This window comes from Hippopotamus amphibius, chromosome X, assembly GCF_030028045.1.
Source record: "Hippopotamus amphibius kiboko isolate mHipAmp2 chromosome X, mHipAmp2.hap2, whole genome shotgun sequence".
NCBI lineage: Eukaryota > Metazoa > Chordata > Mammalia > Artiodactyla > Hippopotamidae > Hippopotamus > Hippopotamus amphibius.
In genome coordinates, this window is record NC_080203.1 from 71,504,767 (window position 1) to 71,523,067 (window position 18,301).

The following is an 18,301-nucleotide window of genomic DNA, read 5'->3' on the forward strand; positions in this document are numbered from 1 at the left end:
TAATTATCTTTGGAACTCCTTTCTGAATTCTTTCCAAGTTTTTCCTGGAAACTCTATTAACCAAACAAAACTTCTTACTTACAACAAGTTCCAAAACACCATCCCCTTCACCAGCATTTTCTATCACAGTGGCTCCAAATCCAAGCTCTCGGATTAACTCAGCTATCACTGGGGGTTGTATGACAGCAGGGTTATATCTTACTTCTGCCTTGCCAGCCATCAGAGCCACAAGTACAGAATATATTCCTAGGAATATTGATAAGAAAAACAATTCAGATAACATTTCTCATAAAAATAATAATCTTATAATAGTTTTTTTTCATTTAACTGTGAAAGGTTAAGTGAACCTGGAGAAATGTATTTCTTAACTTTAATACAGTCTTGAACCCAAATCAAATAATATTATTTGAGAAGAAGGCAATACTCACATTTCCACAATTGTCTTACAACTGTTTAACACTGTTTGTTTGCTTGAACTGGGATCCATATAATGCCCATGAATTGTAATCGACTGAGACTTTACCATGTAAATATAAAGTATTTTTAGAAACTCATAAGACAGAGTTCTAGAGAAAGGAACTCATGTACTTAGGAAATTACTGCAGTTGTAGCAAAGAATCCGAGAATATACCAACATACACATTATAATACTGCCAAATAACACTAATTTCTTTCTCAAGTTTTATTGTCTGACACACACTAATTTAAAATGCTCTTATTCCTAGGGAAAAAAAAGTGCCACAAAACTTAACAAAGAATTTCATTTTATGGCAGTCATGCTGTTCTCTGGTGTAAGCATTTTGTTAATAACCATTCCACTTCTCTAGGCCAGCTATTGCTGTCATTGCCAGGAAGAAAATTAATAACATGAAGCAGAAATAGCAGTTCTTTCTAGGAATCTGTGGCACTTGGTGGCTACCTGACAGGAAATAGGGATCATCAGTCCATAGGTCAGCTCTGGGGTTTGATAAAAAGAAAAAATATCCAAATATTAATTTAATAATAGTTTTAAATAAGAAAACAAAGTAATATTATCTACGTTTTCTGTATAAAAGCAGTTACAAAAGAATAAAATACTACTCTTTTCTTTGGAAAAAAATAATGGTTACACACTGGGTTTTGTGGGTACCAAATAATTCAGAGGATCAGATCACAGGAAAGTATCAGTAATAAGAGAAGAGTATAGAGAAAGAAGGAAAAAAGTCTTTTTGCTTCAGTTGAATTGTTATCTGTAGCCAAAGAGAAACAGAAAATCTGGGTTTTCAAGTTTCAAAAATATATTTCATACGTATATAAATTATGGACAATTTTTAGAATTCTTACTTCAAAATATAATTAGAACTCTTTCTATTCATTTTTAAAAATACTTGAGGGAATGCAGATGAAATTGGAGGAAGACCAATGTCACTTAACTGAAAAAACAAAGGGAATGTAGTGACCCCAGGTAGGCCAATGGTATTCCCAATTGGGTTAAGAGGTGGTAAAGGGGTAGTTGAAAGTAATTGGAAAAATCAGCTTAACGGATTAAAAAAAAAAAGATCTGTAATTGTAATTTGTAATAGGCATTGCTTGTCTCATGGGAAAGGCCATTTCTGAACTGCTCCAAAATAGTTGGTTCTAAAACAGACCGCTTGCAAACTTCTTTTTGCTTTCATTTGCTTGCAGCCTCCATCCTGTTCTTTTTTAATCACCCAAACAAAGTGTATTTTAGCCCTAACTGCATTCTAATTAGATATAATGCAGGCTGAAAGGGACACAAAAATGACAGAATGCAGACAAGACAGTATTGAGCTGAAGATGCCTCTAACATATAACATACATTTTGCTACAATAATGTTCTGGCCTTTACACATAAGGTGATTCTACTGGCTACAGGATGCATTATTACTCTATATACTTTGAGTTATTTCCCCATAGTAGAGATAAGCTTATACTAAACATATTTATTCAGCTCTTGTGACTAACAGCATACATCATTAAGATATCTGGGGCTGGGGCTACCTGAGTACTAAACCTATGACTTCAGGCTCATTAAACACAGTCACATATCTCTATGGTTAACAAATCTACTATGCATACTGCGAAGTCCTTTAACCTGAGCGCAAAATTATAAGCCAAAACATCCGAGTGTGACTGAATAAAAAATATATTGCAGATTTTCTAAGAATTTGCAATCTAAAATGAAAACTTATACACAATATTAAGTAACTTTTGAACACTTTTACTGCAAGCAAAGATCAGTTATCAAACTGTTGGAAGAGAACAATTCTAAACAAACTTGGCTTTGGTCCAGTGCTTGGCCTGGGTATAGTAATATTGAAACTTACGGATTCTAGTTGTTAGTTTTAAGCATAGCTTTATGAGAAAATTTATGTTTCTTAAAATCCATTGTAGACAACGTCCATAAAGAATAGTAATCTTATGTATCTCCTTACGCTATTTGACTACAAATTTCACTGATAGTAAAATGTGGCCATGAGATAAACAAGACAGGAACTATATCTAAGGGAACAAAACACTAACAAAAACTGGCTGTTGGGAAGTCAAGGTTGTCCTGCAAATCACTGATAATCTCTATGAGGCCCTGGCAAGAATGATAAACACGGTTATAAAACACATAAGAGGACAAAATGGACAGAGTCCTCAAACTAGTACATAAAAAAAAACAGGCTTTAAGAGTGTCTTACCTTCTTCTCGTCTTAAATTCCGTTCAATGTTTGCTACACAGGAAGCACAAGTCATACCAGTGACCTGTATGTAACACTTGGATGAAGTCTTTGCCTCCTCTTTGTCATGAATTGGTGTCATCATTTTGGTATGAAATTCATTAGTTGAGATCAAAAGTGGCATTTCTGATGAGGACTGAGCTATTACTACCAATGGCTCATTTGTATCTGGTTGGACAGGAAAAGATTCTTTTCATTTGAGGTATTCTCCAGCTGCATCCTTGTCACTCATCACAATCCACACCTCCTGGCACTGTCAATCTATTCCTTTAAAACTGTCATGGATCTAGAGCTCTGTGCAATGTTATCTTTACACTTTCCAGGAAATGACTTCCAAGTTCAACACTGCCCATCCAAATTCTCAGGAAAATCTGAACTAACTGAATAAACAAAACTTTACATCAAGATCTTCAAGTCATTATCTCTACCCCAAACCCAAGTAGACAGTGGTTTATTAATAGATAGCTCTTATTTTTATAATGAATTTTTATCATTATATTAATGATTCACATACTGGCAGTAAAGCAATTCATGATATAGTAAGTGGAATAAAAATCAATCTGCATAGATAACTAATAAGAATCTACTGTATAGCACAAGGAACTCTACTCAGTATTCTGTAATTGCCTATATGGGAAAAGAATCTAAAAAAAGAGTAGATATACGTATATGTATAATTGATTCACCTTGCTGTACACCTGAATCTAACATAACATTGTAAGTCAACTTACTCTGATAAAATTTTTTTAAAAATGAAAAAAAAATCAATCTGCAAAACAGCATTGTGGTAAAATGTCATTTACAAATTGTTAGAGTGTATATATGAGAACATGCATAAGAAAGCCTAGGAGGGTACATACCAAACTATTGATGATATAGCTACTTCTGGGGAATGGGGTTAAAGCAGGAATAGAATAACACACAGATGAACAAATTTCGTCTAGAGACACTTCTGCATGTTTGAATTTTTAATGCGAATATATAGTATTTTTTAAATTAAAATGCCTTTGTGGACAACGGAAGAAGAGGCAAGGAGTAAGTCAGCAGTAATCTTCATTTTTCACAAAGTAGTATTCAGAATAACTTTCTGTAGAATGTTTATGGACTGTGAAACAGTGGAAAGCTCTGTCATTCCAGAAGCTCTCCTGCAGTCTCAGAAAAGTTGCTATTCGGTTTTAGTTTTATCCACTGCAGTATTAAACAACTCCCAAGAAGAGCAGTCCCTTTAGCACATCCATGTACCAATACATGCAAAAAAGCTAAAGATTTTCTACTCTCCTGCACAGATAAGGAGGAAAAGAAGTGATGTGGAAATTTCCACTAACCTAACTTGTTATTTCCTCCCCTTGGGCAAAAAACTGGTTCAGGTCTATTTGGCTAGCCCATAGAGGAAACCCTGAACAGCAGAGTTGGTTTTTAGGATGCTGAAGAAGGGCATCTTTTGAAGAAACTTTAACAAAAGTCTGACCATTCCCCTAATGAATAATGATCTAGACTTCTCAAACCAGTTAGAATAATGGAGCTTAAATTTTAACACACATACAGTCACCTGGGGGATCTTGTTAACATGCAGGTTCTGATTCACTACATTTAGGGTGGGGCCTGAGATTCTACTTTTCCAACAAGCTTCCAGGTGATGGCAGTACTGCCAGTCTGGGTATAGCAAAAGACACTCCGAATAGCAAAGGACAAGATCCTCCCAATTCTGAAATTAGTCAGTCTCTGGTTCAAGTGGATCAATTCAGAAAATGATATTCATTCAGATTATGAGAGCATTATTTAGAATAATGGGGATGAAATTTACCAAATAGTACCAAAAACTCAAAAAGGAGGCTCATTTGCCCAAAGGAAATAGCTTTGACTTTGAAAAAAAAACATTATCTTAATCTAGCCAGGAGCTTATTCATTCTCTCACAATTACTATCAAGACTTAATTTTGAACTTGGACAATGAAAAGAAACAGTTTATACTACCAATTACTTTAAGTTTTGTTCCAGAGTAATTTAGTTATTTCAGGTACCAAGAGTAACCAAAAAACCATCTGCAATTTTCACACTCTAGAAGTACAGTATTAAATTAAAATAAGTCATAAAGGTAATCCCTTTTAGCTACATTGGCATGACTTCTCAACAAAGATTCATAAAATTATACATTTGCATGACTTCTCAACAAAGATTCATAAAATTATGACCTTTACCCTAGTGAGTGTGGCAAGAAGAGACAAAGCTTCCGTCTTTCACAGAGGCAGTACAGGTGTTAAAAAGCCACAATGAATTAAATGGTTAGTTTCTTTAAATTGGCTTTTCTATAAGCTGTAGCAACACTACTTATGCTTAAATGAATTCAAAAGGAAGGCTGACTCTCCTGCACTTAAGGAAACAATCAGAAAAGACTCCAAACATTTTAAGAAAGATTTCCAATATGATCCTCAAAACTGGCAGGTTCAGTCTAAAGCAATGTGAAGAATAAATACATAACAAGAGAATGACTTAAAAACAATCATAAACATTGTCTGCAACTTAATCTCAAATGATTCAGAAAAAGATATATATGTGTATGTATAATGTGTGTTTGAATATATGTCTCTCTGTCGCTAGAGAAAGAGAATGATAAAACAAATGTGGCTAAGTATTAACAACTGTGGAATCTGAGTAAAATTGGTAAACAGGAATTTTTTGTACTATTCTTGTAGCTTTTCTGTAAGTTTGAAATTAAAGATAAAGTTACAAAAAAGGAAAAGGAATTTAATCAAGTATTGTGTTTGCTTTAATTGGTTAGTGAAGACTTAACATGTCTTTTTAAGAGAATGATGAGATTGATGGTCATGATAAAAAGCACCTCCCATTTTTCTCACTACCTCCTTTAACATTTATGGCCCACCCAGGACTGGTATGACACAAAGGTGAAATGCACTGATACCTCTACATCTAGGAACAGGTCAGAGTGGCAGACTGTGAAGCCTGGATCAGCACTGACACTGGCATTCAGAAAATGGGTAGCCAACATTTCTGGTGGCATCTTAAACTCTGTTTGATCTCTAGCAGAAACACACAATGCAGTCATTTGATAACAACCATATATATATACTTTTATATGTATATATTCTTTTTCAGATATATATATATACACATATATATATAATCTTTTTCAGATTCTTTTCCATTATAGGTCATTACAAGACATTGAATATAGTTCCCTGGTCCTTGTTGTTTATCTATTTTATATATAGTAGTATGTATCTGTTAATTCCAAATTCCTAATTTATCTCTCCCCAGCGTTTCCCCTTTGGTAACCATAAGTTTGTTTTCTATGTCTGTGAGTCTGTTTCTGTTTTGTAAATAAGTTCATTTGAATCATTTTTTTAGATATCACATATGTGATATCATATATCTGTCTTTCTCTATCTGACTTACTTCACTTAGTATGATAACCTCTAGGTCCATCCATGTTGCTGCAAATGGCATTATTTCATTCTTTTTATGGCTGAGTAGTATTCGTGTGTGTGTGTGTATGTGTGTGTGTGTGTGTGTGTGTATCTTTTTTAAAGCACAAGAGTCTTGGTCTTTTGAGATTTTCTTCATTAAAGTGGGACTTCTAAGTGAGAAAATAAAAAGGTACAGCCATTTTGGAAAACAGTTTGGCAGTTACTGAAAAAGTTAAACATATTCACCATGTGACCTAGAAATTCCACTCCTGGTATATACTCAGGAAAAATAAAAACATATATCCATGCAAAAACTGGTAACAAATGTTCATCACAACATTATTCATGATAGCCAAGGAGTGGAACCAAACCAAATTTCCATCAGTTAATGAATGGAGAGACAAAATGAGGTATATGCATACAATGGAATACTATTCAGCAAAAAAAGGAATGAAGCAGTGACACATCACAAACATGAATGAACATTTGTTATCTTGAAAACATTAAGTGAACGAAGTTAGATACGAAGGGACAAATATTCTGACTCCACTTATATGGTACTTAGAGTTGTCAAATTCATAAAGACAGAAAATAGAACAGTAGATAAAAGAGGCTTGGGGGTATTCCCTGGTGGCACAGTGGTTAAGAATCCACCTGCCAATGCAGGGGACACAGGTTCGATCCCTGGTCTGGGAAGATCCCACATGCCACGAAGCAACTAAGCCTGTGCACCACAACTACTGAGTCTGCACTCTAGAGCCCGGGAGCCACAACTATTGGGCCCATGCACCGCAACGACTGAAGCCCATGCACCTAGAGCCCGTGCTCCACAACAAGAGAAGCCACTGCAATGAGAAGCCCGTGCACCACAAAGAATAATAGCCCCAGCTGGCTGCAACTAGAAAAAGCCCTTGCACAGCAACAAAGATCCAACACAGCCAAAAGTAATTAAGTAATTAATTTTTTAAAAAGGGGACTGGGGTAGGAGGAGGAGAAGGGGAAATGGGGAGTGACTGCTAACAGGTATGGGGTTTCTTTAGGGGGCTGATAAAAATGTTCTAAAATTACATAGTGGTAATGGCTGCAAAATTCTGTGAATATACTAATAACCACTGGATTCTGTACTTTAAAAGGGTGAATTTTATAGTATGTGGATTACATCTTGTCTTTAAGAAGTGACAATTCTAAAATTTCTATCATTTGTTATGAATATGAAAATTAAGAATGTTTGTATTTCCGGGTCCTTTTCCACAGGCACTTATCTACCATAATAATTTGAGCATGTGAATAATTTTTTATGCTTCTCAGTTTTAGTGAGCTTGAAAAGAGAACACTGCTATTTAATATCTTTCATTCTGATCAGAATAGCAAAGGTTAATGACACTGTCTAGAAATTAGTTATTCAGCTTTTCCATTGTTATTTACAGCAAGAAATTTCATTTAGGGAATTTCCAGTTTAATTCAAGGCTAGGTTCAATTCTAGTTCAAAACAAGTTCACATGGGCAAATTCCATTGGATATACATTTCTGGTTTTAGTTCAAGGTAAGAGCTACCACGAAACAAGAAGACTTTGGGCCTGTTCTAGAGTCAGGTTCATTTGAATGCCTAAATTTAAAACTATGGTTAAAATTCTATTATTTATTTCTACTTTCTTCTTCATAAAATAACATTTGCTTCTCCCATATTATATATACATAAATACATACAAACATACATACATCCCTGTCACCAAAAAATCCCTTAAAATACATAAGAAAGCATAGTGAAAACAAATTATCACCTTTATCCTGCAACTCACAAATAACTACTTGTTAAAATTTAGTTCATGTCCTACCAGGAATTTTATTCATTCATATACATAAATATTGTATACATGGTATAAATCCTTATACATGTGTTTATAAAATTTTGATCATACAGCTTTTTTGCTTGCTTTTTTTTTTCATTTAACAAAATACCTCAGACACTTTCCTGTGGCATTAAGTATCTTCAATAACATAATTTTTATGGCTTCTTAGCATTTTATCATCTGGAGGTATCATGCTTTATTTAATGTTTCTAGTTTTTAAATATTATAATTAGGCAAACATCCTTACGCATCTTTGTATACGCTGCTATCTCCATATGTCTTATTTCCAAAAAGTGGAATTGTAGTGCATATTATTCATTTCTCATTGATAAAAGCCAAAAGAACTAGCAAAGTGTAAATAAAAGAACATTAGAGGAATCAAAGAAAAAAATATTACCTGACAAAGAAGCATCAAATCCCATGTCTTCTATTGCTTCTCTCAAGGTTTCTGGAGAGGTTAGTAAAGGATCATACTCAACAGTCCCTTTGCTATTTGCAAGTGATACTCGTATGGATTTTACACCTGCCTTTTTTGATATGACACCCTCAATAGACTGCACACAAGAATTACAGGTCATGCCATCAATGTTTATCACTGTTTCTTGAGTCAGAGGCTGGCTAACTATGTTCAAAGGACTCTTTTGAAGAGATGAGCTGGAGGGAGAGTTTGAGGTACTCTCAATTTCACTTGTACTGCTAACTTTATATTGCCCTGGTGACATGGTCTCTATTGCTTTTCTCAGAGTTTCTGGAGTGACTAAACTTGCATTGTACTTTACTACGGCAGATCTATTCTCTAAAGAAACTACTACACTGCTTACATATTGGAGTGTAGATAAAGCACTTTCAATATTTGACACACATGATTTACAATGCATGCCATCTATGATGAAAACGACTGTTGAATTATTGGTATATGATGGACTCCTTTGCTGTGATCCTTCTGAGGATTTGACTGGTGTGTTCTTTAGACGTTCTATATCAATAGCTCCCAATTTGAGGTACTTGGGCTGTTTTCTGATGAATGCTGGAAAGCCCACAGCTTCAATCTGCTTTTTTATTTCCTCTGCTGTGATAAGATGAGGTTGATAAACAATAGAAGCTTCTTTATTGTCCAGGGAAACTAGTTAATAAAAGAAAAATAATTATTTAATTCAGTTATTCCTGGGCCACTTCAGAACACATTCTGTAGACCAAATCAATACCACACAGAATTGTTTCTCTCTCATTGTTGTCATTATCCTTTCTTAAAATAACTCTGGTCTTTTCAGAAAATGTTATTGACATGAACTAGGAAAAAAGTAACAGATGTGACCACTATATCTGTGGTTTCCAAGTTTCTGCATGCCTGAATAGAAACATACTAAAGGTCAGGAGGATCCTAGGCATGTTGTGTTAAGAACCCTGAACTCCATGAATCTCCACCCTGGCTGCCTTTTATGCTAGTTCAAGATTCATGTAGCTTTTAATTATAATCATTAACTTTCCTGACATTAATCCTGGGAATAAGCTGTACCTCAGACTTCAATGAAGCAGTAACATTCTAGTCCTACGGATTCAAAACCCATGCTTAAGAAAAATGAGAAAGTTAAAAGGCTAAAACAGAAAACTAAGCCTTACAAAGCAATCAAACAAATAACATCAGACATACTACCTTTAATTCGCTGAACACCTTGCAGTTTCCCAATTTTTCCTTCTATGGTGTTAGCACAAGAATGGCAGGTCATCCCTTCTACCTTCATCTTCAGCATGACTTCACCTGCTTGAGCCATACTGTAATCTTCACAAGTTCCTGACTTTTTCTCCAGAGTTCCAGTATCTAAACTGAGATGTGGAACCAGCTCTACTATCTGATTGGCATTCACTATAGAAGGAATTATTATCACCACTGCAGTTCTCTGCTGAGGAGAAATTTTAATGTCTGTCACACCCTTGGTCTTGAGCAATGTGCTTCGGATATGGTCCCATGGTGGAGCCAGTGAATCAGTAACAGTCAGAAACACGGTCTCAGTTAAAACAGGGAGAGGCTTAGGATTGTGAAGAATAGCATCAAAGCCCATGTCATCAATAGCTTCCTGTAGGGTCTTCGGAGTCTGTAGTTTAGACTCATAAATAATAGTTGCACTTTTTTCTTCCAGTGAAACCTTTTGGAAGGAAATTTCAGAAGTCAGTTTAATTAAATTACATGACATGGAACTTAAAAATTGCAATCATCTCACCACCATCAAGAATGAAACAAATAATTCAATCAAATGGAGTTTCCCTATTAGTTCTCATCTTTACCATTCTCTTTAGAAAGAAACACAAAAAAATGTCTTGTGTATCTACAGGAATGGTAAAGCTCTGTGTAGGTGTACGTGACTCAGGTACCGATCAGGCATTTGACACGTGCATAGACAAATGCACCCTAGAATTTCATAACGGAGAACAAACTACACTTTCTTCCATCTCCTTTCACAAATTATTCTAACACTCCACACTCTGCCAATTCAAAAGGTAATATAGGAAACAGGATCAGCTACAGAAAACAAATTTGATATGAAGTTTAAACTTTTAAAATGTTCAATTAAGATAATTTTGTTGAATGTAAAACAGATAGCTAGTGGGAAGCGGCTGCATAACACAGGGAGATCAACTCGATGATGGGTGATGACTTAGAGGGCTGGGATAGGGAGGGTGGGAGGGAGTCAGGGGAGGAAGGGGATATGGGGATATATGTATAAGTACAGCTGATTCACTTTGTTGTACAGCAAAAACTGGCACAACAGTGTAAAGCAATTATTTTCCAATAAAGAGCTTAAAAAATTAAAAATTAAAAATACATTTAAAAATAAATACATAAATAAAAGATAACTGTTGGCAAGAAAAGGTATAAACATGCTGGTTTATGAATAAAGGCAACATTCATAGGGTTCTGTAGCAAATATTTCTGTAACCTTCTAAGTCACTACAGTCTAGTATTACTTTTGTTCAAAATAAGAACATCTGTATTGTTCTGCCTGATTTGATTATAAAAACAATTATTGTATTCTTAAAGCTCAGCAACTGTATAAAATTTAACTACTATTGAAACATCTTACCCTGCATCTCTTTGGCTAACAGGTTACAAAGATTTATAAAGTAGTTACACACACACACACACAAACACACACACACACACATACACACACACACATACACACACAAACACACATACACACACAAAATTGGGTTGGGAATCAGAAGATTTGAGTTCCGGTGTCAATTCTCCACTTAATAGTCAACCACACTCATTAGTTCTACAATCTGAAAAATGAGGAAATGAGCCCTATTATCTTCCAGGGTTGTTTTAAGGATCATATGAGTAAATAGACAGGAAAGTAGTTCTCTGCAGCAGCAAGTCATATAAAACTAAACACTGAGCAACTAATATTTATCAAGCACTTATTATATGTGCCAGGAAGTGAGATTCTCATGATACAAAGCTGATCATGGCACAGTCACAGGGAACGATACTAGAAAGGAGGATAGAGAAAACAGACATCCATTCATCCCTCGGAATATGTGTCAAAAAAGGGGAGATAATACCTGAATGTTAAAGGAAAAACAAAAATCAGCAAGGATACATGAGCAGAGAATTTATGACAAATGGAAACACAAGAGCAGAGAAAGATGATGGGCTGCAGAATTAGGCAAATGCTTTACCATGGGGCCTCTTGTATGCCAATAATGGTCTGTAATTTATTATATAGGTAATAGAGAGCCATGGAAAAGATAAGCAGGGGAATGACAAAGTTATATTTGCATTTAGAGAAGAATCATTTTGGAGTGACGTGGGTGACATCCTGGCTGTGGGCATGCTTAAATGAATCTATACATGTGTTAAAATTCATTAAACCTAAAAACAAACAAAACTCATAGAACTGTACACCAAAAAGAAGTCAATTTTTTGGTATTTTTTGGGGGTGGGATGAATTAGGAGATTAGGATTGCCATATATACATTACTAAGAAGAAAAAATATCAAATTGTACACTTTAAATATATGCAGTTTATTGTATGTCAGTTATATCTCAATGCAACTTCTTAAAAAAATTAAAAACAAAAAAATTAAAAGATTAAAAGTTCAGTTCCTTCTATTTGTGTGTTTTAAAGCTGGGCCAACCACACCTAGCACAAAAATGTTCCCCTTTGGGATAACAGCACTCAACTTTTCCTCTGAATGTTAGATATCAAAGAGATTTTTCAAGCCTGAAGTCTCAAAAAAAAAACAAAAACAGGCAGCACCTTTGTTTCTTTTAAGAGGAAATTCACATAGTGATTACCACAATACTGTTCTGGTTGCCAAATCCTTGGGCAGGAAGCTAAAATAGCACTTATTTATCTAACAAATATTTACTGAGTACCTATTATGCACCATGCTAGCTACTAGGGATCCAACAGTGAGCAAAACCAGGCACAGACTCTGTAGAGCCAGAAATTGCTGGCAACAGTCTATCTGATTCTGGGTCTGGGCCACTCTTGTTTCACATGATCCCCACCAACGCAAACCACCTTTGCCTATTCCCCACAGTGCTCAAAAGTTTCAACAGCTTGTCTTTCTTCTCAGAATCTTTCATTAGGAATCAATGTTGTTGTTGTTTTCCAGAGAAGCTATTTTTCTCTTTTATCAATAGTTCTTCAGAAAATAAACATCAGACAGTCTACAAGTTATCAATCTGGCTCCTATTAAGGACTCAAGATGGAGGACAGATAGATGAATGGATAAAGAAGATGTGGTACATATATACCATGGACTATTACTCAGCCATAAAAAGGAATGAAATTGAGTCATTTGTAGAGACATGGATGGACCTAGAGACTGTCATACAGAGTGAAGTAAGTCAGAAAGTGAAAAACAAACACCATATATTAACACATATATAAGGAATCTAGAAAAATGGTACTGATGAACCTAGTGGCAGGGCAGGAAGAGAGACGCAGATGTAGAGAATGGACTTGTGTACACAGGGGGTAAGGGGAAGCTGGGATGAAGTGAGAGAGTAGCGTTGACAGATATACACCACCATGTGTAAAACAGACAGCTAGTGGGAAGCTGCTGTATAGCACAGGGAGATCAGCTTGGTGCTTTGTGACAACCTAGAAGGGTGGTATGGGGAGGATTGGAGGGAGGCTCAAGAGGAAAGGGATAGGACTTCCTGGGCAGCGCAGTTGTTAAGAATCTGCCTGCCAACGCAGGGGACACAGGTTCAAGCCCTGCTCCGGAAAGATCCCACATGCCATGGAACAACTAAGCCCATGAGCCACAACTATTGAGCCCATGTGCTGCAACTATTGAAGCCCATGCACCTAGAGCCCGTGCTCCACAACAAGAGAAGCCACCCCAATGAGGAGCCCACGCACCACAATGAAGAGTAGCCCCCGCTTGTCGCAGCTAGAGAAAACCCGTGTGCAGCAATGAAGACCCAACACAGACAATAAATAAAATAAACAAATAAATTTATTTTTTTAAAAAAAGAGGAAGGGGATATATGTGTGCATATATATGTATATGTATACATATACATATATAGCTGATTCACTTTCTTGTACAGCAGAAACTAACACAACATTGTAAAGCAATTATAATCCATTAAAGATGTTAAAAAAAGATGGACTGCTCACTATACTTAGATGAAGATAGGAGTGGAAGAAAATAAATCAAATGCACTTTGCGGCCTCAATAGCATTAACAGTGGTGTAGAGGGGGCTAACTGTCCATAGGGATTGTAAAGACCCACTATTTCAATGTATACCAAGTTCTTCATCAACTGAAATGTCTAAAACGTGAAATTCAAGCACCGTATATTTCATCTGCTTGTGATTTCTGTATAATCTGCATAAATATACAAAGGCTGCATTGTCTATTCTCAAGCAAGAACCTTAGACAAATCACCCTAATAAGGGGCTTCAGTTTCTTGACAGACTGGACTAGACAGTCCTTTTGAGTTTTAACTTTCTATAAAAGCTAAAAACTGTGTTACCACCACTTCTTGGGTCATCATTAGTACATTTTATTTGTGTATTCCTTCTCGATCTTATAATAAGAGGTGACCCAATTTCCTATCTGAAGGCTAAAAAACTGAATAAATTGCCCAAGAAACCCAGAAAGAAAATGAGAGTTAGGATTCAAATGTAGGTCTAAGTAACTCCAAAATCCATGTTCTTTCCATCTATAAATGATGAGGTTAGATGATCTTCAATTTCTTTCAAAAACTAAAATTCTATACCTGTGATTTCAGCAATGTGTGACATAAAAAAAAAAACACCTGAAAAGCGTGAAATATTTCTAGTCTGTAAACCAAATTTTAGTTCTATGTTTTTCTCCCCTACATTTCATATCTACTCCCATACCAGTTTAAATAAAAAATAATTGACTCACCAAGATGGCAGAGGAATAGGAGGATGTGGAGTTCATCCCTCTCCACAAATGTGTCAAGAATACATCTACAGGGACTTCCCTGATGGTGCAGTGGTTAAGAATCTGCCTGCCAATGCAGGGGACACGGGTTCGATCCCTGGTCTGGGAAGATCCCACATGCTGTGGAGCAACTAAGCCCATAAGCCACAACTACTGAGCCCACGCGCCTAGAGCCCACACTCCACAACAAGAGAAGCCACCACAGTGAGAAGCCTGTGCACTGATATAAAGAGTAGCCCCTGCTCACAAGAACTAGAGAAAGCCCATGCACAGCAACAAAGACCCAACGCAGCCGAAAATAAATATTAAAAAAAAAAAAAACATCTATAGATGGAACAATTCTCACAGAACACCGGCTGAACACTAGCAGGAGACCTTGGACACCAGAAAGATCCCCACATAACCGGGTAGGACAAAAGAAAGAAGGGAAATAGAAAAGGAAAGGAAGCAGGACAGGATCTGCACCCCTAGCCAGGAGCTGAAGCACAGGACAGGCTCCCGCATCTGGGGAAGCCCCCTTACCAACAGGGAAATCAGTTGGGACAGAAGGAGAGCATCTGAAGCCGTTGGAGGAGGGTGAAACGGCTGGTCTGTGTGGCAGACAGGACACAGTGATACCTACACAGATGGTCTGTGCCACAGTTCTACATGCCCCAGACTGGGCCGTGTGTCTGCCAGTGCACAGAGGTGGAGGGGGGATGACAGCTGGAACATGATGACTGGAGAGCAAACCTGGGGGGAGGACTGCTGTTGGCTATGAAAAGAGGGGACAGGAGGAAGGAAATTTGAAACGAGGAATGCTTGTGAAGGAAACCCAGAATGCCACAGAAGCAAGGCATCACTTTTGAGTGATGCACAGGGCTGGAGTTGCCATTGAAGCATCTCTTTCCAGGCACCAGGCCCCTGCCCCGCCAGGTGCTAAGAAAAGGCCCCTCCAGGGCTGACCTTTTCACACCTGCCACCAAGTGCTAACAAAAGCCCTCAACAGGGCTGACCTTCTGGCACTGGCCACTAGGCACTAGGGCTGGATCTATCACACCTGTGGCCTCTGGCTTTCTTGTCACATGACACTATCAGGGTTTCCGTGACGAAGGCAGTCATGTCAGCTCCATATACTGTCCTCACCAGGGCAGACCTAAGGATTCCAGGGCAGCCTTGGGAGCAGAATCCTGTGGGTGGCCCACATGCAGAGGTGAGGCTAAAACCACAGTTGAGCCCCAGGGGCAGGGTGACTATGGAAGAGGAACAAAAGTTTTCCCATGCAGCTGCACAAATGTCAGATTAAAGCCCTGCAATTGGCTTCATAAACCCTGCACCTATGGAATACCTGAATAAATGAGTGTTCCCACAAATGAAACTGCTGTAGTTCTAGAAGCTGTGGGACTAGTACATGCAGGCGCTGGGCAAGGTCAGAGTCTCTGCTACCCCCACAGTGCACACAGGGTGACCAGAAACCTACATAGTGATTTTGGAGGGCCTCCTGCAGAGGCAAAGGTTAACTGTGACTCCTGGTGGGGGCAAGGACACTGACACTGAGACCCAAAGAAAATACAATTATCACTGGTTTAGTTAAGTTTTCTTGTTTTTTTATTATTTGCTTTTACTTTCATTTTCATTTAGTTTTCTTAAAGTTTTTTATATATATCTTTTTATATTCCTATTTCTACATTCCTTTTTTTGTTGTTCTTGTTTTTTCCTCTTTTTTTTTTGCTGTTTTCCTTTCCTTTGCTCTACTTTGTATATATCTTTCTTCTTTTGTTCTATTTGTAATTACCTTTTTCTCTTTTTTATTTTTGTGAGTTTCTTTTGTTTGCTTTTCCTACAGTTTGCATTGTGCTTTTGGTTTCTTTTTTCTTTTTCATTTTTGTCAGTTTTATTTTTGTTTGATTTCATTTTAGGGGTCTTTAGTTTCTCTGGTTATTCTCTTCTTTTTGGTTTTCCCTGTTTTTCTTTTTGTTCCTTTTTTTGTATATGTATGTCTGTTTTTTGTCTTTTTTTTAATTCTGTTTTTACCATTTTTCTGGGATTTCATCTGTCTTTTCCTTTATTTGTTTGTTCTTAATTGCTGTTGCTGTTTGCTTGTTTTTCTCTTTGCTATTTCTCTTGGGTTTTTTTTTTTTTTGTCTGTTTCATTTGTCTTCTTCCCACCCTTTCTTTTTCTTTTTCCCTATTATTGCCAAGCCATGTGGCTTCCAGGGTCTTGGATCCCAGGCTGGGGGTCTGGCCTGAATCTCTGGGGTGGGAGCGCCAAGTTCAGCTTACTGGAAAGCCAAAGAATTCTCAGTCCTGGGGAATATTAAATGGCAGGACCTCTCCCAGAGATCTCCATCTCAATTCCAAGACTCAGCTCCACCCAACTGCTTGCAGGCTCTAGTGCTGAATGCCCCATGCTAAACAACAATCAAAATAGGAACACAAACCTACCCATCAGCAGACAGGCTGCCTAAAGTCATACTAAGCTCACAAACACCCCAAAACACACCACCTGACATGGCCCTACCCATCAGAGGGAAAAGATCCAGCTCCACCCACCAGAAGGCAGAAACCAGTCCCTCCTACCAGGAAGCCCACTCAAGTCACTGGACCAAACTCGCCGACGGGGGGCAGACACCAGAAGTAAGAAGAACTATGACCCTGCAGCTTGCAGAAAGGTGAGCTCAAACATAGTAAGTGAGAAAAAATGAGAAGACAGAGAAATATGTTGCAGATGAAGGAGCAAGATAAAAACACACAAGACCAAATAAATGAAGAGGAAATAGGCAAGTGACCTGAAAAATAATTCAGAATAATGATAGTAAAGAGGATCCAGAATCTCGGAAACAGAATGGAGAAAAGACAAGAAATGTTTAACAAGGGCCTAAAGAATTAAAGAACAAACAAACAGTGATGAACAAGGCAATAATTGAAATTTAAAATACACTACAAGGAATCAATAGCAGAATAACTGAGGCACAAGAAAGGATAAGTGAGCTAGAAGATAGAATAGTGGAAAAAACTGCCAGAGCAGAATAAAGAAAAAAGAATGAAAAGAATTGAGGACAGTCTCAGAGTCCTCTGGGACAACATTAAATGCACCAATGTTCAAATTATAGGGGTCTCAAAAGAAGCAGAGAAAGAGAGAAAGGCTCTGAGAAAATATTTGAAGAAATTATAGTAGAAAAAACTTCCCTAACACATGAAAGGAAATAGTCAATCAAATTCAGGAAGTGCAAAGAGTCCCATACAGGATAAACCCAAGTAGAAACACATCAATTATACACATATTAATATTAATACACACATATTAATCAAATTAACAAAAAAATACAAAGAAAAAATATTAAAAGCCGCAAGAGAAAAACAACAAATAACATACAAGGTAATCCCCATAAGGTTATCAGCTGATCTTTCAGCAGAAACTCTGCAAATCAGAAGGGAGCAACAGGATATATCTAAAGTGATAAAAGGGAAATACCTACAACCAAGATCACTCTACCCAGCAAGGGTCTCATTCAGCTCTGATGGAGAAATGAAAAGCTTTACAGGGACTTCCCTGGTGGTCCAGTAGCTAAGGCTCTGTGCTCTGAATGCAGGGGGGCCGGGTTTGATCCTTAGTCAGAAAACTAGATCCCACACACCACAACTAAGAGTTCTCATGCCACATGCCACAACTCACACCCAGTGCAACCAAATATATATATATACACACATACATACATACATACATAGGGTTCACAAACAAGCAAAAGCTAAGAAAATTCAGCACCACCAGATGAGCTTTACAATAAATGCTAAAAGAACTTCTCTAGGCAAGAAACATGAGAAGAAAAAGACCTATAAAAACAAGCCAAAAACACCTAAGAAAATGGTAATAGGAACATACA

At 37.1% G+C, this 18,301-nt stretch overlaps 1 protein-coding gene across 2 annotated transcripts in view; it reads right to left on the reverse strand.

Moving 5' to 3' along the window:
- Window positions 1–18,301, reverse strand: part of ATP7A (ATPase copper transporting alpha) — a 174,720-nt gene that overhangs the window by 53,932 nt on the left and 102,487 nt on the right. For both annotated transcript variants that reach the window (XM_057717884.1, XM_057717883.1), the window contains exons 3-6: window positions 9,655–10,144; window positions 8,398–9,123; window positions 2,688–2,894; window positions 83–246 (exon numbers count right to left, since the gene is read on the reverse strand). In XM_057717884.1, the coding sequence (XP_057573867.1) occupies window positions 83–246; window positions 2,688–2,894; window positions 8,398–9,123; window positions 9,655–10,144 (1,587 nt within the window). The remainder of the gene's footprint in view (window positions 1–82; window positions 247–2,687; window positions 2,895–8,397; window positions 9,124–9,654; window positions 10,145–18,301) is intronic.